At 36.5% G+C, this 24,389-nt stretch overlaps 1 protein-coding gene across 1 annotated transcript in view; it reads right to left on the bottom strand.

Annotated features, from left to right (window-relative positions):
• adamts3 (ADAM metallopeptidase with thrombospondin type 1 motif, 3) overlaps positions 1 to 22,102 on the bottom strand; it is a 102,843-nt gene extending 80,741 nt beyond the window's left edge. Inside the window, exons 1-4 of the mRNA XM_088912203.1 lie at positions 21,792 to 22,102; positions 21,019 to 21,040; positions 20,007 to 20,431; positions 1,285 to 1,441 (exon numbers count right to left, since the gene is read on the bottom strand). Coding sequence (XP_088768329.1) covers positions 1,285 to 1,441; positions 20,007 to 20,431; positions 21,019 to 21,040; positions 21,792 to 21,860 — 673 coding nt within the window. The 5' untranslated portion in view covers positions 21,861 to 22,102. The remainder of the gene's footprint in view (positions 1 to 1,284; positions 1,442 to 20,006; positions 20,432 to 21,018; positions 21,041 to 21,791) is intronic.
• Between the last annotated feature and the right edge of the window lie 2,287 nt (positions 22,103 to 24,389).

Below are 24,389 nucleotides of genomic sequence, written 5' to 3'. Positions count from 1 at the left end.
CTCACATGCTCCAAGCATGCACAGCTCAACTCCAGAGACAGCAGATAATTCTCCCATGCCAAAACACCAGGTTTTCTACTGCAGAAGAGTTTTATACTGTGTAGATTTTAGAGGGGGTGACATCACTTCTGTAACTGGCACAGTGCAAGAGCCCTGTTACATTATGTTTTCTGAGTCATGTGCCTGGATTGTCCATGTTATAGACATGAAGGGAGGTACTTAAGAGTTCTTACTGTCAGTCTTTAACGTTTTAAGTAATTTTGTTTATATACTGTATGTGTGTGACATCGTAAGACTAAACATCAATCAAACCTTTTCACCATTCCGATACAATAATTTAATTGCATTTTCATAAAAATAAGCAGATGTCCCATAACACCATTTCACTTTAAAAACCCCTCTACAAACTACACTAGAAAGTTTCATGTCAGTCAATAATTTGCAAATAAACATTCATGGCTTTTGTAATTTTTTATATAATGTTGTTTTATATACAATACATTAACATGTTTTAAAAATACTTCCTCTCTGGTTGCAAAACATAAGAATGTTCAAAAACACTTACTCAGCAGTGTGAAACAGTGGTGAGGGTTGGGGACATGTAACTCAAAGGTTACTAGTTTGAAGCCTACGTGAAGCACAACTGTTGCAACCTTAACTGCCCTTTATTTAGATTACTTCAGTAAACTAACCAGCTGTATAAATGGGTAAAAAAGTATTTAAAATACACTCCATTGTATTTTGCAAATCAAAGTGAATGAAAGTGAATTTACCAGCAACTGGCAATTTGTTTGAAACACATGTGTGGATGACATTCTGTACACACACAGAATAAGTTACCTAAAATTGTTGGTTTAAAATAAATAGGTGTACACATCAACCACTATTTGTCATCAACCATCAATAAAGCAAATACAGCCTTTCTAGTTTAAATATACAGTACGCAGTGATCTTACTTTAAGATGTCAAATAATAGTTAATACTGACTGGCAAAAAACAAAAACAGGATTGAGGACTTGTATGCAGAAATGTATGCAAGAAATGTATGCAAGGACCTGTGTAGTCTCTGTAAAAAATGTTGCACTGATATTCATATTCAGGCACTCCCTAGTAAATCTTCTACTGCAGCAGTTGTCTAGTTCTGATCTTGTGTTCTCAATGTGTAAATACTGTATGTGCCTGCCTAGCAGAAAGGGCTTGGTTCAGTTCTATCTGTGAAAAGTATCAATTAAGCTTTCAATTTTAGTGAAATACCATGTATTATAGACAACAAGAGTAACATACCAGAGGTTTGATAGTCAATGGATGTGTTGGATGTTGGTCGCAGAACTGCAGACCTCCGGTAAACTATATGGACTCTCCCATGCTCTTCATGCTCCTGTGTTCCTCTTTCGAGTGGCTCAATGAAGTATTCATCTGAATCCGTTCGAATCATACCAGCCTATCAATGAAAAAATTTAAAAAAGCAATTAAACCACTTCATCAACATCAAGACACTACAGGTTTCATGCAAAGGTACAAACATGGTACAATTTTCAGGGCATGAAAAAAGTATTGCTTGGATACTGTAGTGAACAACAGTTGTTGTAAATGTAATTATTCATCATAGATTTATACAGTGATTCTACTCAACCAGATATTAGCAAAATAAAATTGAACATCATCTTTGATATTGTCAGTCCTTGACCTGTATAAAATAAACTTCCAGTTTTACATTTCCTTTTACATGGAATACACAACAAAGGTCTGGAAGAAAGCACCACAACTCAACCAATGAGATACAGTATTCTACAGTACGACTTCTGAACTTATTTTTCCAGCATGCTTTGCTTAAACACCCCTCCACTAAATCTAGCTCATTTTTAGAGAGCTTCCATCTACTGTACCTTGACTATATGACCAGGTTCATGTTTTAGAATGTTCTGAAATCTTTCTTTTATTTTAACACAATGCATATTGTACCTCCTGGGAAATTACATAAAAATCTCCAATGACAATGTTATAGTTTACTTATGTAAATTATTATCTTAAATTTGAAAATCTATCTGAATTCCTGACAATGAGAAGGCTAGTGAAAGTTTTATTTCTATCCATCACCAAGAAATGAGTATAATTACTGTACAATAATCACATTTATAAATATTTAGACCATAAATTAATCACTAGACAGAAGTTGCAGTTCTTATATTTTTCAGTATACTGTACAGTGTTTGCATATTGCTGTTTCTACACAGCTACACACGTTAAAAAAAAAAAGCATTCAGTGAAAAACTAAGCCGAGCCCCGGCACAGGCCTCATATGTAGAATCTATGCACAGAGTCAGACTGGAATGTGGAGAAGATTTTATTTCCCAGATCTCATCTACCTCATTTTGGCCTCATCAGCATGATCCTGTGGTCTGAGTGCCAAGTACATTTGTATAATTCCAGAGAAGACTCACACACATTTGGTTATTCTCCTCTTTACCCAAATGGGCTTAAATAATTGAGCAAAGATATTCAAGAGAAATACAATGTAGTAACAGCAGAGCAGTTACTACAATGTTACTGTAACTCAGAGTATAATTGTCTACTACAGCAATTATTACACTTTTTCTGTCTGTGGCTAGGAGCTTGGACTGATAGGCAAGTGGGCCTCTGTGACAGGTCGCATCTGGTAGCGGTAGAGTGTTTTAAGCGAATCCCCGATCTCACATGCCTTCTGGAGTGCAGCTGGACAGAGCTCAGACGATGTGGAGTTAGGCCATAAGTGAAACAGTGGCAGGTCAGTTTAGGGAAGTGGACGTTTCTTTCTTGGTTGCCAAACACTGCACTTCAGTTCTTTCAGCAACAGAGTGGGTGCCATGCCTCCAAAATGGCGATCACAGGCCATTAACACTGTCAAGTAATCACTTACTTCTTTGGAGAAGAGCAACAACCCTGAGCCCCCCCTTCATTGCAAGCTGTACGGCCTTCTCCTCCGCTCGAACTTGACCCAAAAAGCCGTTCCTCCCAGTGCAATATCCAGCCATGTGCTGTATCGTCTGGTTTCTCAATTTACTTGAGGTCCCTGGATTCGTGCCCAACCTTTTGGTAGTCACTGGTGGAATTTTGCGGTGGTTAGTACCATTACTCTCATACAGTACCAAGGCTGTACCGTACCAACTCGGTCTTCACTCTCCACTTGTGGCAACACATTCTCATCGGTTCTCTGTGTCCAAGGACTTAAAACAGCTTTTAGATTTCCCCTTCACAGTTTTTACTTAGGTTAGTTTTATATTAGATATCTTGAACAAGCTCTGCTACAGCAGTCCTACAGTACATAACTGCGCTGCCCAATGGGGAAGCCTGCTATCTCGGCTCAGTTCTGGTGTGCATTAGAGGCAAGTATTACTCCACATGAGTGTTCTTGCCTTTACCCTGTCACGAATCTGCCAGTGCTCTTGTATGCCATAATTTTTGGGTCAGAGGTGATGAGTATCCTACTTAACCGACATTTATGTGTGTGATAGCAAGTGGAGAAAGAAAGGCCAAAACAGGATTGCAAGCACACTGCAGTTTACTGCCCTTAATCTTTAACAGGTGCATGCTGATCACTGAGAAAGTGAGAAAGAGAAAGAGCATAGCATTAGCGAACAGCCCATGTGGTAAAGTAAGATTTCCACCTCCCCCCTTTATACAGGGTGGGGGAAGGGGGTATAAAGAGAGCATGCTTGGGGAACAGGGAGAAAGGTTAAAGAGCAGTCCTGGCAGTCCATCACCCAGGGGAAGAACACTGTAGTACTTTCCCAAGGTTGTATGCCTGAAGCAAATAACAAATTATCATGTGAAAGTCTGGAACAAGTTTCACAATAAAGATGAAGTTTAGGCAATCTTTATTTACTTACAGTATATGATTAAGACCATGGATGACATGTTAATACTCTAAACTTCACCCACTAAGCTACACAAATATCACCCATAATGCTTCCAAGAAGTGTATAAACGTCTAGGAAAACAACACCAGAGCAGCACCTTTTGACTGATTTACATCAGTCTACATTTTAAAATAGATGCTTAAGAGTGAAGATACGTTTCACCTTATGTGGCAGATTTAAGAATGGATTAAATACTTTTAAGTCACAAAGGTCACAAAACCAGTAAGAACAGAACCTTACTCAGAGAGAAAGGTTAAACAGCAGGAGGTGTTCTGGACAAATTAAATTGTCTTCTCAACACCACACTACATACAACTACAACCTGTCTATCGAACAGTTTCATTCTCTATTATTTCATTAACCCATTAAAATCTTAACTCTTATAGAGCTATAAGCAAACATGAAGATATTATGTACATTCCTACCATGGAACAAGTAAAGGTCTATTCCATGCTAAAAAGAAAAGAGACAACGTTTCGGCTGTGGAGCCTTCTTTGCAACCTACACATGCAGATACCTACAGTACTTGAAAATCTCTACTGTGTTAACTATACAAATAATATTATGCTGTTATGATATTACAACACATTATCATTAAGGACCAGGTATTTACTTGCTTATACCTAGGAATACAAGAATCAGTATGCAAGAGACAGGTATAACTGTATTAGCATGCAATTAAGACATAACTGGAATCACTGAAACACAGCTAACAGAGTTTTGGTGAAAAAATGCAACATCACTGGATGCACATGAAGAGAACTGTAAATGTGACAGAAATGGTTGTATTTGTTACTAATAGCCTTTATAAAGAACAATATTGTAGACGTAAAGTTAACTCCATACTGCAATGGCACCTCTTTGTCTAAGGAAAGGGAACAGATTTTGAGATCAAAAGCTAACAAGCAGACACTTTGTTGGAGTATTGAAGAAGTGGGCAAGAGACCCCACCTTATCTTCCTAGACTACCTTTGAGCTCCTTATACAAAATAAAGTTATCTGATCTCAAACTGTTCCGAGAATTCTAGTACAGTACTTAAACAAGGCCTTCCCTTTCTAAACTCATGTTGCTAAAATGCTTTATATGCCTTGCTTTCCTGTATACAGTACATACAGTATTCTTTTAGTTTAGCTCTATCATTTCCAGCACTCTACCAGTAAAGAGAGACTGATTGGTCTATAGTTTCTACATTTTCATAGTATGACTCATAAGGTTTTGACCATTTTTAGGCCATCCTAGCTGTCAGCAGCAGATTGAGTGCTTTCTATAACACAAAGCAAGTTATTGATTACTTCTGTTGTAAAAACATGCAAGTTATATTAATCCAACATGTTTAATATTCTTGTAACATGTTGTATAAATTTCCTGTTATCTCTAACTACCTACAGTACTTTGCTTTCACAGTTGAAAACAAGCTTTGCATTTTTTATTTGGCTTTTTCAATATCCCAGAAGCTCACTTTTTGTTCATTACCTCATAGCCTGTTTTTTTCTAATTATAAGTCCAAATTTAAATCTAAAATTAAGAAATTGGAAGTATCCATCATAGTCAGTATTATAAACAGTTCCTCAATGCTGTATCAAAAAAGAGATCTTCTGGTTTTCAGGCAGATAGGCTACATGGGTAAATTATTCCCATCTTTTTTTAATTAATAATTAATTAAAAATAATAAAATAACAACAATCGCTTGCCAAGGTCTGAAAAAATCAATTAGGACAAGAGCTGTTTCAAGCAACCAGGCATACATACTTAAGACATCACGAACTTTATTACATGTCTTAAAATCACCGTTTTAAAATCATCCAACTCATTCACAATTGGAGAGTTCATGTGGCACTATGGCATGTGAAATGATGATGTACATGTGCATTTCTCGAGGGGTGAAAAACATCTGTGGGCCAAAAAAAAAACTCTCCCTGGAGGACAGGGATTCTCTCACAAACACACGAGAATTACATAAGACTTACACCCACTCGCCTTCGTGTGAAATTAAAATAAACATATGCTATGACAGCCTCGGAGCAAGTGTAGAATGAAATCGACACCTATGTACAGTATGTAGTGTTTTCAAAGTGATCTGTACATACAGATAGGTTGTTTCTTTAAGTTTCTGATTTTCCATTATGTTAATACAGTAGTTAAAATATACACAGTAACTGACATGCTAACCTACTAATAACAGGTGAGAAGTAACATATTTACAGTCAGTATAACAAAGAAGTCAACACACAGACACAGGCCTTCATAAAAAGCTTAGCAGTGAGCTTTGAACAAATTAATTGAAATAGAATGTCACATAACATTTTCCAGCAGGAGAATTGTACACGTGGCTAATTTGCATATGAACTCCAGCCTTGCTTCTTAATTTGCATAGATACCCACAGCTCATGTAAACCTAATTTCTTTCTTGGCCCAAGTGAAACGTCTCTCATGTACCATGCGTATGCTCCCCCTGTCACAACTGTTGGCTGCCTGAAGATGTTGTAAATGCAGTGTTTGTCTAAAAACCATGTCTTGTGCGAAATGGGTGATTTACAAAGTAATTCTGTGGATACAAGAAAAGAATTAGGGCCAATTGTTATTTGGCCAAGCAAACGACCTTAGGCAACAAAGGAAGAAATATGGAAACTAGTACAATAATGCCCCAAAATGTTAAGAGCGTCTCTCTAGACATTCATCTATTATCATAAAGCCACTTATTCTTAGGCTTAATAACTCTAAGCCAATCCCAAAAGAACTGGGCACAAGAAAGAACTACCTTTAGCAGGACACCAGTGCATTGCAGGATACACACATAAACATATTACAGACACCAATTTATCTAGTCAGCGTGTCTTTGGGAGTTTGGGGGGGTTGGGGGAGGACTGATACACTCTACCTATGCAGCCATAATGAGACCAAGCTAACTCCACAGAAAAGGCACTCTATCCTGGGATGAGAGCTGTGAGGCCACAATGCTGACCTCCACATACAGTAACATGTAAGTGAAAGACAAATTAATTTTTTTTCCCCTTAGAAATACTTGTTGAAACAAGATTTTCGACAAATGTCCAGGATCACACGCCATTCCTAAAACTCCCAACATGCATACTGTAGGTAATGAACACAACAGAGACAGAAATCTGAAGCCCTCTTTCATTACCCCATTTTAAAACCCCAACACAGAGATTGTCTCATAGATGTTATTTGCTAGATTGACAGTGATTAACATATCTGCCTCAGTTTTTGCTGAATTTGTCCAGTGATATTAATCACTAGAGTGAAGCAATTAATATCACTAGACAAGCACAGCGTCCTGGCTATTGGTGAACAATGAGGAGAACTGGAACGAAAGGAGAGGGAAGGAATGCCGAGACAAAAATCACCTGCAACCAACCTTTCCCACACTGAACAGCACGTCAAAGCCCTCTTCCTGGCTTCTGCTGGAAAACAGAAGTATGGAAACTATCTGAAAATAAATTGTTTCTTAATAAATTCTAAAGAGGGTGTATGTGAAAGGATATGTCAGGGAGACTTATGGCAGGGAGGATGACTGGCACTCATGGCAATATGAACACACCAACTCTCTTTGAACCTAAAAATACCATGATCCCCTTGATTCCCATGCTCCTGTGAATACCGAATCCAGGTGTTGTTGTATTTAGGGATATTATCTTATATGGCCCTGTTGTTTCCTTTGTAATAGATAAAAGTCTATACCAGAGCCACAAAGGCTTATCATAATTTCCATTGTGTTAAGTGGACTAGAGAGCACATGATTCTTCCTCTATAGAAAGGTGAGTCTATCGCAGGGATAACCCCTCAGAGATGCTGGTCCCCATCTATACAGCTGGATGGACTGGAACAACTGGAGTAAAGTAGCTCACTCAAAAGGTATAAAAGAAGTTTCTGCACCAGGGACTCAACCCAGAACTTATCAGTCCCATGTCCAAAGGCTCACCCACTACGCTATGCCATCCTTTCCCTTAGCACACCAAGAGAGATTTACAGTATATGTACTTACCAATAATTGAAAAAAACAGATAAATTGTTATACTCATTTCTCATTAGTTTGGCGCATATAAAAAATCTTCCTTGTAAGAAGGTTAGTTATCTATATGCCAGCAGCCATATCACCCTGCAACTCACAACTGGCAACTCACTGAAGCTAAACAGGTGTGAGCCTGGTCAGTACCTGGATGGGAGACCTCCTGGGAAAAACTAAGGTTGCTGCTGGAAGAGGTGTTAGTGGGGCCAGCAGGGGGTGCTCACCCTGCAGTCCATGTGGGTCCTAATGCCCCAGTATAGTGACAGGGACACTATACTGTAAAACAGGCGCTGTCCTGCGGATGAGACGTAAAACTGAGGTCCTGACTCTCTGTGGTCATTAAAAATCCCAGGGCATTTCTCGAAAAGAGTAGGGGTGTAACCCTGGCGTCCTGGCCAAATTTCCCATTGGCCCTTACCAATCATGGCCCCTCTATGAACTGGCTACATTACTCTGCTCTCCTCCTCACTGATAGCTGATGTGTGGTGAGTGTTCTGGTGCACTATGGCAGCCGTTGCATCATCCAGGTGGATGCTGCACATTGGTGGTGGTGGAGGGGAGTCCCCATTAACCCATTACAGTCCCCATTACCTGTAAAGCGCTTTGAGTGGAGTGTCCAGAAAAGCGCTATATAAGTGTAAGCAATTATTATTATTATTATTATTATCTTTGTAAAATAGCAAGCATTAATGACAAACCTTCAGATTCCCCTGAAGCAAAAATTAAGTTCCAGGTAATGTACAGCAGTGATTTAATTTTGCCATCTTTGCCACACCAGTATACTGCCTGATTATAAGTGCATTTCATATCATGTACAATTGCAGGTGGCTGACAGAGATTTAGCCTGCTGTTACCTAAATAGAAGCTCTCTGAAAGGGATCAAGAGTTCTGTGTTCCATCAGTTTAATATCCCAGCATCAGCGCCAGCCAAGCAGACACCACATTTCTGCCAAGACAAACATATGGGATTCAGCTGAAGGGGTCCAGTTTTCTAAGACAGCCCTCCAGTCTAAACTTCTTAAGGAGCCGGTATGAACGTGCTACATTTAAAAGGTGCTGCCGCTTTTAAAAAAAAACACTGATTCAGCTGAAACACTGGCACCTTTCACCCTCAGTGTTGTTTAAAGGGGTGTTTGGCTTAGAGAAGTGTGCAAACCTTCGTCATCATTACCTGCCATTTTCATCCCTTTTAAAGGGAACCTTAGGAAAGATTATACCAGCTAATTTATTTCAAACAAAATGTGAAAAACACCTTTTTTACGAACAAAAGTGGCCTTTAAAAACTGTTATTTATTAAGAATAAGAAAGATGATGAAAACGACCACCTAGATACAGATTTGAGCAACATTTTAAAATATGAATCTTATCATGCTATTGATTCCAATGCATTATTAAAGCCTCTCAATACACATCATGAATAGATTAGCCTTGATAGACATGCCTGTGCAATAGTATAGAATTAATGTTAAAATGGCCATTGAGAATTATTTGTAAAATAAAAATGTGCCAGTCTTTTTGTCAACAACTAACTGATATTGGGTTGAGAAGAACTGCCATTCCTCTTTTAGCTGATCTGTCAGTGTATAATGTTACCTATATATGTAAACACTCCTGCAATTTAAAAAGACTTGTCCCACACAATTACCAATATGGATCACGCAAAAACAGTAAAAACTTCAATCATCACACAATAAACCACATATGATGAGCAGTTCAGGAAGCCTATGCTTCAATTTTTGCATTATACCATGAACATACTGTGACAAAGCGTTCTTTCAGGACCCTATGCAGACAACACAATCCAGGGAGGAGTGAGGAAAACACGGGGAAAAAGGCATGCAAAGGGGCTGGAAGGAAAATGTGGGGGGGCGTGTTCATGGTGCGCTGGTGTTCAGGGGAGGTGTGGCCGAGGCAAACAGTCCAAATGAGTCCAAGGCAAATCCATGAGTGTAGCAAAAGTCCAAGACCGGGTAATCCATCCTGACAGACAAACAGAGTTCAAAGCCAGAGCAGGATCTGGCGGCGGGTCGGGGGAATAAAAGGGGGGTAACGGGACCAGACGCTCCCTGATCCCGGACTCAGAAGGTCAGGGCGCCGTGATGAAGCCTGTGCCGTCGAGTCGCTCTTGGACTCGCGGATAGGCGGGCTTCCTGGCATCCATCTTCCAAAGCTGAGCCCAGATTGGCAGGAACCTCTGGCTTTTATAGCATGGGGGGCTGGAACCAGAGGCAGGTGCAGGGGATGAGTACAGAACAAGGAAGGGCAGGAGCATCCTTAGGGGGAGGGGTTTACGATGGTGACACATACCAATGCAGAAACTGAAGAACCTTGCTGATTTTACCATTTGGTTGTTAGAAAAATAATCACTGTTACAAATTCAGTCATTCTGAATACAGTTATTCTTGAGTGAAGAGTGGGAGTGAGCAGAAAATTGCAATATACTGAAACACATTAAATTTCATTAAACCTTTTTAGTGTTTACTCAGAATAAAGATATCACAGGAAATTGATTCTCTCATTAAACCAAACTGACTTACAATACGCATAGGAATATTACAATAACAACAATCATGCACATACTGTATACAGTACAACCCACTAATAAATAAAAGTGTCAACACAAGAACAATGTAAGCACTCTGCATAGGAAAATGATCAATAACCTGAGAAGACGATCAAACACCACTTATTTGCCTTCGTTTATCATTCTGACAAAATTCATGCTTGGCATTTGTGTGCATTTTGATAAATACTGTATTGTAATTAGAGAGGTTGAGAAACCTTAGATTCAGGAAAGAATAACTACAGCACCCAGACTCCTAAGCAGTCAGCCGATAAATCAATAAGGGGCAATGGTCAGAGGGAGAGTATAAAGCAGATGGAAACAACAAGAAAATAAGTCACCAAAGGCTGTATTGGATGATTCTGTGTCATTTAGCTAACTAGTTGTGAGGGACTGGATACATTTGTCAATATATGCAAATTTTTTATGTTTGCTATGTTTGAAAGGAAATTACCCTTGTAAAGGGATAACCTACAGTATAACTAAGATAAAACCTTATCCTCTGTGCCTAAGCCATTTTTCTTACACTTTTCCCACACCAGAAGGCTAACCTCAAAGAACCTGGCTTTTGTAACTTGCAACCTTGATCTGGAAGAATATATAAATAGGTAATTATAAGAAATATATATAGACCATTTATACAAAAATGGTTGTATATAGATATTAACATGATTGTTTAATGTATGATGAAGGACCTAAATCACTAGAAATGTTTACTTAAATCTGGGACTATATACATCCATCCATTTTCTAACCACTTTATCCAATACAGGGTTGCAGGCCTCACAAGGGAGCTGGAGCCTATCTCAACAAGCAACGGGTCCACGACAGGGTACACCCTGAACAGGATGCCAGTCTATCACAACACACACAAGGACATACTCATACCAGAGCCAATTTTTCCAATAGCTAATTAACAACCAATTTGTCTTTGGGCTGTGGGAGGAAACTAAAGCACCCGGAGGAAATCCACATGAACACAGGGAGAACATACAAACTTCAGACAGCTTGCACTCAGGACCCGATCCCAGGACCCCAGCACTACGAGACAGCAATGCTAACCACTGTGCCACCCAGACTATATAGATGTATGTAATATACTGTATATATATCAACACCAAACCAAATGTTTTACAGAAGCCTATTCCAGTTGTCCTGATAATTAGACTCAAATTGAATTCAACCAAATTATTCGAAAGGAATAGTTTATTATTGTGTCGCTGTACTTCTGCACTCTCAGTCTAGTACCTCTGTATTTAAGAACTCAGCTCCCTTCGTGCACTTCAAACCACATTTGAAAACAGCTCTGGCGGTCTTTATTGAAAAACAGGCAAGTACTGAGCTGGATAAACATCAACAAATATTAGTGAATACATCTTTTGTGCCTGTACTGCAGGACATTGAGGAGTGGACCTCAGTGCAAACTCTACCAAAGAGAATTTAAAAACTGCAAGAAGGAGAGTCTCTTTAGGCCTTAGTGTCTCTAAAGCGATGTCTAAGTGTAGTATGGTTTATGTGAAAACAAAACAGTTACTAAAATTAACATGCAACCATTTTGTGAATGTAGCCTATGTATGAATTTGTCTAAGATTAAAATCTAGAAAGTTCTCCTTGTCTGCTGTCACTTTTCCTAAAGTTGCATACCCTAGATTTTCCCACTGTAACCAGTACTCACTAGGGATTTTTAAAGTGAGGCCAATTTTAAAATGTGCCTTTCCACAGCTCTGAAACATTTCATTTAAGATACTTAAGGGAATACAGAATAAAGAATGTATGTTTGTAAATCCTTTACTTTGCAGTAAGAAACTTTTAAAAATAATTAATGTTTGAAACAATATTTTAGAAAAATCTAATTACAATTTCATTTGTGTAGAATACAGGTATATGCTACATTCATGAGCCATCTAAAAACATTCCATCAGAGTTATTATATAATAAATATTTAATTTGCTTCCACAAGCCCTGGGTTGAAATATACAAAAGTCTGTAGGATAAACCTTCCAGGATTTAATGTTGTAATCTGTATAAAGAAAAATAATTTTAGTTTCTATAAATACTTATTCAACTAAATAAGCCTAAAATCTTCTTACATTGAAGCTGAATGAGCCAACACTTAGATTCTAGGAAGTAATAAAAATGAAGATAATCTAATTAAAATGAAAATACAAAGACAACAGATATTTGGATTTAATTAATAAAATGATTCAACAGTAAATTCCATGATGTACTGCATATAAGTACTGTACATGTATGTGAACCCTCAGATTTAGTAAATAGTGGCAAAACGTTTATGGGTGAATGAAATTAAATTTCAGCTGCCTTTTCAAAATACTTAAGTCTTTAACCTTTTTTGTTTTTTCCTGTGTTTGTTCTTCTGTTTTTTAACCTGCAATTTCTCACTTCAAACACTCATTAGATTCCATGCTTGCTAAACATGGAACAATGTACCATGGGCAACAATTTAGAGAAGGTGGGAAGCATAAAACCAGAGCACCCAATGAAAATCCACATGAACATGGAGAGAACATGCAAACACTAGAAAGAAAGTTGTGATATTATCACAAATATGGTTAAAAGTTAAAATAATTAAAATAATGGTTTGTGAAATAAATCACCATTTAGATGTGTGTTACATGTATATTTTCCCATGTGCTAGGGGACTCCTGTGTCTTCTGGGTTTTTTTCCCAGCCAAGTTCTTAATCACAGACGAATTATAGTTTTGATATTCTAATTGAAAACACGGCAAAGACAGTATTTCCTTCTGTTTTGCTAGAAGCTCTCCCATAAAACTAATTTGCATTAACTATACAAAATTTGCTTCAGAGTAATTACATGGGCAGCTTGGATTATGTGTACTAGCAAAGAAGCTGGAGGTAAGTGATCTTTTGTTAGTAAATTACGTAAATCAGGACCTTAACTTTCGAACGTTTGTTTAGATGTCAATATGGAATGCTTGTGAATCATAAAAGTTTTATTCTGGGGAAGCTGAAAATACTAAAAATAATTGAAAATCTTACTCATACTCAGCTTTTAAATGTCAAAACCTCTGAATAAATAAACTAGACCATTGTGAATTTCAACACTATACTCTTTGTCCCGTTTTACTGGAATGTAAGGCACGAACCATTGAAAAAAAGTTTATTGCCAAGATCACTTAGGGTCATTACCAACCCTGAAACTGTGGAAACAGAACATGACATACTGTACAGTAGCATTTGGAAGCCAAAGTTAAAGTAAAGTAACTCCTTGTATCATTAACAGTATTAATCCAAAAACACAGGTTTGCTGGATAAAGTGCTGAATCAATGCTAAGTGTTTCTGTGAAGGAATGCCAAAGCTCCACCGCACACTCTGCAATGGTCAGTGAAATGATCACTTCCTTTAAACAAAAAATACTACTTCCAATGAAATAAAAAATAAAGCATATCCTGTTTAAGCAGCTGTTTTTATCCTTTGTGCAACTACCATTTTATTGTATACTGCAAGTTTTTATTTCATTTCACATTATTTACTTGCCTCATTATTATTCTATCAAAATAATGCCCCCAGAAGATATGAAATACCCTGATACCTTGAATATAAATGAGAAGCAAAGACGAGCCAAAATAAATCCTATGGCACACCAGCTGTAGCGTATTGTGCTACAACAATTAGATTCAACCTTTTTGGGGGGAAGATGCTAATTTGCTTCCCCTCTGCACTTCCTCTGTGTTAGCTTTAAGAAACCTCTTGTCACGGTCACTTAGACGACAAAACGACACCACAGAGAATCACATAAAACACGTACTTTACTTAAAAAACGCCTGAAAGGTCTTTGTGCAATGTGGGTTATGCATATTTATGTCCCTTTCAAGAGAATCCTATCCGCCTTTCCAAATAATTTGGATCTGAATGAAATATATTTTACAATTAACAATAAATCCCTGCATTTGTATAGAGCTTCTCATCCCAAGGAATCACATCGCACACAGGCCAAGAGCCAGCTCACCACCAACCTGGGCAAGACATGTCAGCCATTATGAAACAGAAGCCCCACTACACAGCAGAGCAGGTCGAAATGTAACAAATTCATTCACTTATTGTATTTGGGATGAAAGTGAAAGGCAGTACAGATTTACAAACATTGGAATCTTTAGCAATCAAGTAGTCAGTACCTTGGTTTGTGTCTCATGTGAAGGATACAGCACAGTCTCTCTAATCACAATACTGTGGTAACAGATTGAAAACTGTGGTCCAGATGGAAACATTACACTTACTGATCCATCAGCACCATTTAGAACAACAATTTCGTTTTCCTTAAGACTCTCCCATCCCAGTACTGACCAGGCTCAACCTTCATTAACTTTCTGCATTAACTGATCTTTTGAGATCAGGCTACAGGTTGGGGAATGTTGGTGCCCTTGTTATTGATACATTATTAAGCAAACATTTCTAGGATCTACATTACATTCCTTGAAACTTTCAAAAAACAGCTGGATCCCACTCTACGGCTAACAGGATGCAGACAATTAACCCCAATGAGTTACAATATATGACTGTTCTTATATTCTTGCTTTAGGATTCAGTCTATCTGAACATTAGTCAAGATATTCTATGCACTATGTATACAGAAGGATTCTTAATTACTTTACTTAAGAAAATAAACTGCTCCTTATCCAAGACAAACGTGTGATTGATTTCTACCCTTAGTTTGATTGCTAAAATTCAAAACCAATCCATTTTAAGGGATAAAAAAGTATTTAGCTGTTTAAAGAGAAGTTACTGTAGATCAATTTAATTTAGTGTTTTTAGGTTTAATAGTGTTACATAAAGAACAAAATCCCATACTTTGATGTATAGATAAATGCAAAATATATAGCCCCAACTTGTAAACCACTTGTCCATATTATACATATGGTGTCAAACCAATTATTTCTGGGTGACACTGAAACAGAAGCAACAGAGAGTCAGCTAAAGGAAGCAACCAGCTTCCACTGACACCAGACAGTTCAGCAGGTGGCTGGCTATTCTCAGCACTAAGGACTCTTGGCCAAAATGTCTGGTACAGCAGGGATTCAGTTATGATTTGCAAGGATTTAGAGCTCATCCTGCACTCCAGGCAACATAATGAATTTTAGAGGACTAAACCGGTGTGTGACAAAGGACAAAAGAATATTCTTGTGAACAAGGTCTGAAAATTGCTGCTGTAATTGGAATGGCATTTTAAAGTTAGCAAGGTGTCTATGGACACTGAAATCAGGCTATTGCATTCCAAATATTACCACACATAGCCAGTACTCTACTGCTAATGTGCAATAAGGAGGACATTTTAATCAACATATACTTTACAGCCAAACTGCATTCTACATGCATTCTAACTTTGAAATCTAGTCTTTAAAGAAAGGCCACTCAAAATGCAACCCTTCCAAAGTGCTTCATTTCAGTACTTTAATACAACCAGATGTTTAATTACTACATGTGTCCTGGTAATTATACATTTAATAATTCAGGAGCTGGCTTCTGCAAAACTATTTCTGGAGGAACTTTAAGTTCAGAAACTGATTCCCAATCCTGATCTTGGTGCTGGTTTTCATTCCTGTTGAGTTCTAAATCTCCAGGGATAATTGATTACTTTAATGGATGTGGTTGCTTTTCTGGACTTATTGTTACCATGTTTTCTCACTCAGTATTGAGCTTCAAAAACATGTCACTTAATGGGTAACAACGTCAGCATTTTAAGCAGTCAGAATAAAATATAAGCATCAGAATCGTAAACTGCCTCTCCTCAACTTGCTTACACTTACAGTACATACATCTGAACAGCTCCTAAAAGGTTATCAATGTTTGATGAACAGACACAAGTAGGAATGACAATATATCAAAAGTATGAAATGCTAATATTGGAACGGCAATGACACCAATTATAAAAACCATATGTCTGGTAAGAACTGAAAGTAAATTTAAAAGTGCTCCTTAATACTAAATTGAAATCAATTAACTCATGACTAAGAATTCACTTGGAGCAAAAACCAGAACAAACCGGTTTTAGACAACATAATACATAAATCACTATATGCAAGCTACCCATTTCTCTGACACACTAGATAGAGTGCATTATTATTGATTCACCCATGCGCTCACCTGAATGTTCAGACATACTAACTATAAGCCACCATTCATTAGTATGGTAAAATATGATTTTGAACAACAAGTTAAGCAGATTGACAAATGAGTTTAAGTATTCAGCATTTGCTCAGTGTAGAGTCAGCTTAAAGAGTCTGTAGTAATAATTTGTCTAAATTACTTCAGTTAGCGTCAGTTTCAAATTATATATCCTATCATTGAAATATGGTATAATATTTTAGACTGCTGCATTTAAATGCTTCCTCAGCTATAGTTATACTGGTGGAAGGCGTTAATCACTGTATATCCCACTAGGGTTTCAGAGCAGGAAAATATCTGCTTTCTAAGCTTTTGCTGTTGTAAAGAGTTCCAGACTGGAAATTCCTGTAATTAACAACAGTAAAACATATAAACAGAGGGAGTCCAGAAGGCTACTTGAGATCAAAGGTTCCCTGTTTAATCCATGCCTGTAGGTATATATTGAGATTTTAACATATGATACAGTATGTTAGTAATAATAAAGCTGATCCATTATGCAACCAGGTTCCCCAGCATATAAAATCAAATAGAAGAATATATCTTTATAACTATCAGCTTATCACTGACATAAAATAGTGCTTTGTTCACCAGTAAATGTGTGTCTCTTGCTAACGTGTCTAAGCATTGCTGTCTTCAGAATAAATGATTCCCTTGAATGTTTAGTTCAATTATTGTGAGTTAAGTCAGTATAAGTCTCCTCAAGTGGCAGAAAACAATTTCCTGAACACCAACAAGTTCATACTATTTTGAGGTAACCAAGGTGTTCCAAGCTTCCCATCCACAGTGGATTGCCAGGTTAACTGCTAGCTCACAGATGGATCAATTAAAGCCATCTATCTTCCTTTGAATGGAAATTCTTGTGTCTCAGATGTAGGGCGGATACTGTGAAAAGTTAACATTTTGGTGGATAGTTTGCTTGCAGTCCCCATCTCTTCCATGTAATTATGATGGAGATTTAAGTGGTAAAGCATAGAAAAACAATACATTTCCAATTCCATATTGAGTATTATTAATTATATTTGTTACATTCCTAATTATGAATATCATAAATGCTTGTGGGCTAAAAGCACATGCATACTATTTAGAGGCTGTTTTTTTTATTTCAATGAAAATGACTACCATTGTGCAATTTCCATGAAATGTGATCATCATTATTACAGAGCGCTGTACAATGTAGGTGTATTTAACTGTGACTGCATATACAATTTCAGTAGAAGTGCATATGAAGTTCACCAATAACTTATCAGGCTTAGAGATCTGTAAGATTTGAGGACGCATGATAAAAATAAGAGACTGTATGGCTAAGTGCTGTACTGTTGGCACAATAGGACTTTAATGAGGCAGTTACTAGCAGACAGCACTAGGGACTGTGCTTGCTCTTCTCATTCATGAGTTTCCAAGCTTTGACCGATGAACAAAGTAAAGGAAATACAGTAGCTCACCATCATTACACAGCTCTTTATATTTAGTGCTACCTGACATGCAAACAATTGAATATCTTTGGAATAAACTTGTATATTAGTTGCACCTTCTTCAACATGTAATGTCGCTTTCCCACAAGTGTAAACAAAATACTGCAGTACAGCACAGTGCAGCCTGTATTGCTGCTAACAGGTACGGAAGATCAATTTCTGAAAACATCAGTTTTTAATGAAGTAGGTTCTTGTAAGGAATAGTTACAGAATGTATTGTTCCATGAACTTTTCAAGTTGACTGAAGCTGATCAGAAGCAATAACCTATGATAACTTGGAACAGCTTTACAACTGGTAAAACATGTGGCATAACTAAATGAGGTTAGAATATCTTAGCACGTAAAGGCAGATGCTGTTAAAATAAGTAAAGTAATTGTTACTCCACACATGTAGGCATACAACTGTTTTTTTTTCATCCTTTGTAAAAATATTAGCCCATGTGCTTTTACCTGAATTTGAACATACAGTATGCTTTTCTTTACCAATAGATAATGTTGCTTGAACAGTTCACACTTTCCACTTCTCTGCCAAAGGACAAAGTGTTTTATCTGTAGCTTAATTAGCTATGCAGCTTGGCCCAAATTTTGTGCACCTAAAAAGTGAAGTGTAACGTTTTGCTGACATTAGCACTAAAGAGCACTTGATATAGAAAAATGATGATAGAGTCCTCATATCCTCTACAGTAAGACAATAATATCATTTCCACCTATTATTATTATTATAGAAATTGGGTTATATTTTTGTTTGAAAGTTTCTAGAAATGTTGCTTGGTTACTGTTGCTGCTTGCAGTAAATCCTTCATACAACCACTGTGGCAGGCTAGTCTTTTACATGCCCGTATGGTGGTCTGGCCTAATCTGACTCAAAGTAATCCAATTTCAAAGATTAACACACCAACCACAAGCAATGAATAAACTGCTAAAAATGAAGTTTGTTTCCTCACCAAGCTATGCCGAAAGCTACAGCAGTGCCAAATCTGCTTTTGACTAGTTCTAAGGATAAGGTGTTGATATTGGCATTTGTCCGAAGTGCACACGTATTTTCTTGTTATACTGTATGTCCATTAAAACGTTCGTTTTAAATGTCTACAGCTGTACAGCAATCAGAAACACAAAAACAAATGTATTTCTGATTTTTTTCCAACAATTATTTATTTCATGCTTTGTTGGCTTAGCATAAATGATACTGAGATTGTGTTCCATCTAAATTTATATGGTATGGTTATTTGTTTCAAAATTTAAAAGAAAAATGGTGAAATCATTATTTTTATTCTGGAAAAATCTCATCTCCTCATAGGGGAAAATAAGCCTTAATCTATACTTCATATTCTTATACACAAAACAGTAAACAAACAAGAAATAACTTCAATGTGGGTGACCTGCATACTATACCACTCTGACTAAGCCTGTAATGAAGTTGATCTAATGCAGTGTAGTGACCAACTTGTCTGAAAACATACTTTATTCTTTACTATACTCAAGTGTGTTTAAAACACTTCTTTTCTGTAGATAATTTAGCAACACATTGATTCCCCTCATGTTATCACAACATGAAGAAGATCATCAACCAATTCTGAAATGATGTTGGTATGTTTTTCAGTTTGCCTTTGTATGTTTTGGTATATTACATTCCAGTGCATAACAATGTGTTTCCATTTTTGTCATGGAAACATTATTTGGTATGCAGCATTAACATTAATTTCTACCTTCTACCAATGAAAATTCCAGCATCTCATGAAGTCAACAAGGTCAAAATGTGATCAACAAGAAGACCATTTAGACATTTTTAAAATATGAGGGTACTGTTCATGACATGCTTGCACTATGCGCTTTCAGCAGAATGTCAAATGTCTTGTCTAGTCAAATCAATCACAGTGTCTTTAAATTAAAAGAAACAACACCTACCAGTCCATCACAGTTGTTAATGGCAACAGAAGCACCTGGGACATCTGCGACATCTCCAATAAAGGTGCAGTCAGTTTTCAGCAGTTGTCGCCTCAGTATCCTGTCTATTCTGCTCTTGGTGTGGTTTCCACTTTCTTCACTACTGCTTCCATTCCCAGCAACTTCAACTTCATCGTGCCACTCTACCATGGCTCCTGGGGCAACCAGCCTGGTATTGGGGTGCAGGCGTAGGTGAAACTCCTTCCCAAAAGCAGTGACATTGAAGAAAAGCTGCTGTTGACTTTTCGGGTCTGAATCACGGGACACATCTCTTTTCACTCTTTGCTTGTGGTTAGCAGAGACGAGATGTGATAGGTAATGCCCTTCTGAGTCTGTGCTAAAGGGTGTAATGAGTCCAAACTCACTTAGTCTGTTCCTCACAAAATCTTAAAAAGAGAGAGGGAGAAACACTATCAGAAATGGATGTTCCTGCTTTGTCAACAAAGAAAACATTGGAACACTCTAGATAAACAAATTAATCATTGGCAAACTTTAAGAGATGTCATGGCATGGGTAAAATTAATATTATAACACATTTTAATATAAATATAAAAATCTACATACAAAAAGGGGAAATAGGCAGGTACCAGATAGCTGTTAATATACTATGAACACATCTCATTTACAATAAGATTCTTATTCAAAAGGTAATTTATTATGTAAGGAGTGAATGGAGGTTTATGAAACTAATAAAATTCAATTTTAAAGTCAAATGAAGTCATAGCATGCTAACAGATGAATTTCACAATACGTGAAAACATGCAATTTACTCAAGGAGAAATTAAACTTGAATCATTAGACAATTGTAAAATATTTTAACACTGAAAACTAATGATGTGTTTCTATTAACTTTAAATATTTTTTTGTTCGATAAAAATCTGTTTGGTGGTAATGGTCAATATTATTAAATAAAACAATTGTGGTCCTGAAGCAAACTTGTTACGATGTTAAAACATTGTTACTATTTTCTTACCAGTTTTATCTACTTCACCAGCCTGTAAAAGGACAGAAAAATACATATTAAAAGGTTAATAACACAGATCAATACAAAACAGAATAATACGTATGCATAATTGGGAACACGAATACTACTAATCTGAATAAAACTCAGCAACTCAACACGATTTTAGAATTCCGTAGGATACTGACAGATCTGGCACTGATTCAAGTTTCGCTTTCACGTGTTACTTCCAAGAAGTAAAACTCTATAGACAGAACAATCAAAACGCAAAAAACTGTTTTATAAAGTAAAATGTAATTAATTCAGCTCAATGAAATTTACAGAAAAGGACCTAACTACAGAAAAGGAATACTAACTCCTTGCTCTTTCGAAAAGTTTCAATGAGTGAAAACCCGGTTACTGTAACTGCCAAACAGAAAGTATAGAAGTCTATACTAAAACACCAGAGAAAGAGAGTGTGGAACTACTGTAAGTAACTTTATTAGCGAACACAACATAAATTATAACACTCCAAGTTTATAAAATGACACTGCTCTACCAATGTAGCTAAAACGAACCCATCAAAGTAGAGCAAGCTGTATAGGCTATTTCACAACTTCATTGCATTTCTGGTGCATTGGTTCTAACAGAATATGGACTTACACTTTATTATAGACTTTACCGCAAAAACATTAAACTGTTCCAGTGGTTGTTGGTGGAATACATAAATTAATAATTACATATACATAACTATTTTAAATACAGGTTAAAGCATGTATAAATAACAGAAGAAATGTTAAATTTACCTTATCAGCTGAAGTCAAACTCGCTACTAGAATTCCAGCTACAAAAAAGCATGATGACAGGAGAACCATCACGAGTCGTTTTCACTTAGAAAAAAATAATACCCTCTCAAAAAGTCCAAAATAAATATGTATATTATGTATATTTTACAGTCTGCACCAGTAATGTCTTAAGTTTGTTAAAAATATTTTACACTTCAGTGAATATGCAACAAGATATTTTTTTCTCTGAGTCGGAGCACTTGATTCGAGTCGGTTGCTTACGTTTAAAAAGTTGTTAGTAAATTATGCCTACGAGACTGTTAGTGTCTGCCCTGTTGCCTTACAGAGCAGATTCTTGAATTCTAAAATGCTGGTAGTTTGCTCTCTCTAATAAACCAGCCCCATCTGACGTCACTTACTCGTTTCTTTTTTTTTCTTCAGGCAGATGGTAGTATTTTCCATCTCTGTGCACTAAAGACCGGTACTTTGAAATTGTGCAACTAACAAGGGGATGGATCAAAAGATTTAAGCGTGTTTTTTTTTCGACTAGCAGACTAAATTAATTGTGCATTGCAGTAAGCAAGGAATCCCACTTGGGGGTAGGAATTAGCCACAAAAAGGATGCATTATATCGAGTTTTTGTCTTCCCATCTGATATTAGCTGCCCCTTTACAAATCGGCTCTTTTATAGCGTGCATGCTGAATACGCATTACCTGAAAAATACAATTTGGTATCTGTTAGTCAGCTCCCGCTTTCTTTCTGAAAAGTGAAAACGTGAAAAGTAGACAATCCGCTTTTCTTTCTTCAATCAAGACTTGATTTCTAATGAAAACATTGTACGATATTTTTCTGTTATCAGTACATAAATAGCTGAAGTGCAAGCGCTAAGACAGATAAAAAGTCATCATCAATTAGAAAACCTTCCATTGTTCTCACCTCATTGAGAAGCGTCAAGCATAGATTAATAAAATTAACCTTTTTTCAAGATGATGTGATGAGCTTTTCATAAAAAAACAGCATATATCTGTACATCTTTCTTAAAAATAATTACCGCGAATATCACTGTCAATCTTCTACACGGAAGAGTAATCGTATTCTCTTGATGCATGTCTGTTTATCTTTCAGTAATCCAAGACAGTCAACGGTAAATTGCAGCTACAGGTATGTTAACCAAATAATCTAAGTATCAATTCGTGTAAATGTTTCTATATACAAATTCTAACGAATGCAAATAACATTTAACTATAATCTGCATATTATTCTCGATTTCTAACTGATGAACGCATGAATTATGTGTACTTTATATAAAATATATACTGTATACATAAGGATATATATTTTATATAAAGTTTTAGTGATTGTTTTTAATTTTATCAGGTTTTCAGAAAACGTTTTTTTTTTGCTGTTGCCATCACAACCATAATGTTTGTTAATGGAAAATGATGTCAATGGAAAAGATAATAACATTCAAGTGGGTTTCAAATGTGAATTCATGTGTATTAAAACCAGAAGTTAAGTATTCCTTTAATCTGCAAAATGTGCCATTTTGAATTTCCATCTTTAATTGTGTATTTCCTTCTTTTATTTGGTGGCAGATCACTCTTTTCTGGTTCTTAATTACACCAACAAAGACTATTGCACCATAGAGTGTAATCTCACTAATGCCTGTCAAGAAATTTAAGACACATTATTTAAATTCCATTGTAAATTTTGGATGCAGTCACAGACTTCCTTGGCTTTCAGATTAAATAACGTGCCTGGTGTCAAGGACATACTGCTTGCTACAAGCTGAATGTTTATGAGAAGTCTGATGGTGATTTCATTGGCTATTAGTGCCAGAAGAGTTTAGCACCAAATATAATAATGGTCTTGTCAACACTTAATCTTTGTCTTATACAAATATCTCCCTTTACTATTAATAACTCTCAGAGTATGAAACATGAGTGACAGATTTATTGCTTTGAACATTTTATTTTATAACTTTAGCAAGTTGGTCTGAAACACTAATATTGATTAGATCCCTTAATATTAATTTTAATCACAATACATAAAACAACCTTGAAATTGAATTGAACGTGAGATTGCTCAGTCTCTAATAGTCCTGGACATGACTTTTAAGTGTGAATGAATTATTGCACGTTTTAACTCACTTTTTTAAATAATACATTTACGGAACAATAATAATTCATTATAAAGGGTGCATTGTTGCTTTTGATTTGAAGTGTACAGTATGCTATTCTTTTCTCTAGCACTTAGTTTTTCATAACATTGAATGTTTTGAGCAAAGTATGGAATTTATGTCACAAAGCCGTACATTATAATATGCAAATTATTTGTTTAGAACAAATAAAGTAAATGTTTTTACATCACAATTTCCAGACTTCTAATACCACATACTCTACTGTACTGTAATTCATCCCCAAAACATGTAATGTACAAACAAGATGTGCATCCAGGATGTTATAAACAGATCTCTTATTTTGCCCATCTGGCGTGCACGTGAAGGACAGTAGTGGAATTGTGATCAATTTGAACATCTGTAGTCCTCATGGTTGATAAACTCAACAAGAAGGACTTTTTATCATTGTAACATATGTTGCTGTTTTCTGTAGTTTCTA

The sequence above is a fragment of the Atractosteus spatula genome, chromosome 3 (assembly GCF_055471065.1).
Source record: "Atractosteus spatula isolate fAtrSpa1 chromosome 3, fAtrSpa1.hap1, whole genome shotgun sequence".
Taxonomy (NCBI): domain Eukaryota; kingdom Metazoa; phylum Chordata; class Actinopteri; order Semionotiformes; family Lepisosteidae; genus Atractosteus; species Atractosteus spatula.
Note: the sequence above shows the minus strand (reverse complement) of the source record. Positions and strands in the feature narration are given on the sequence as shown.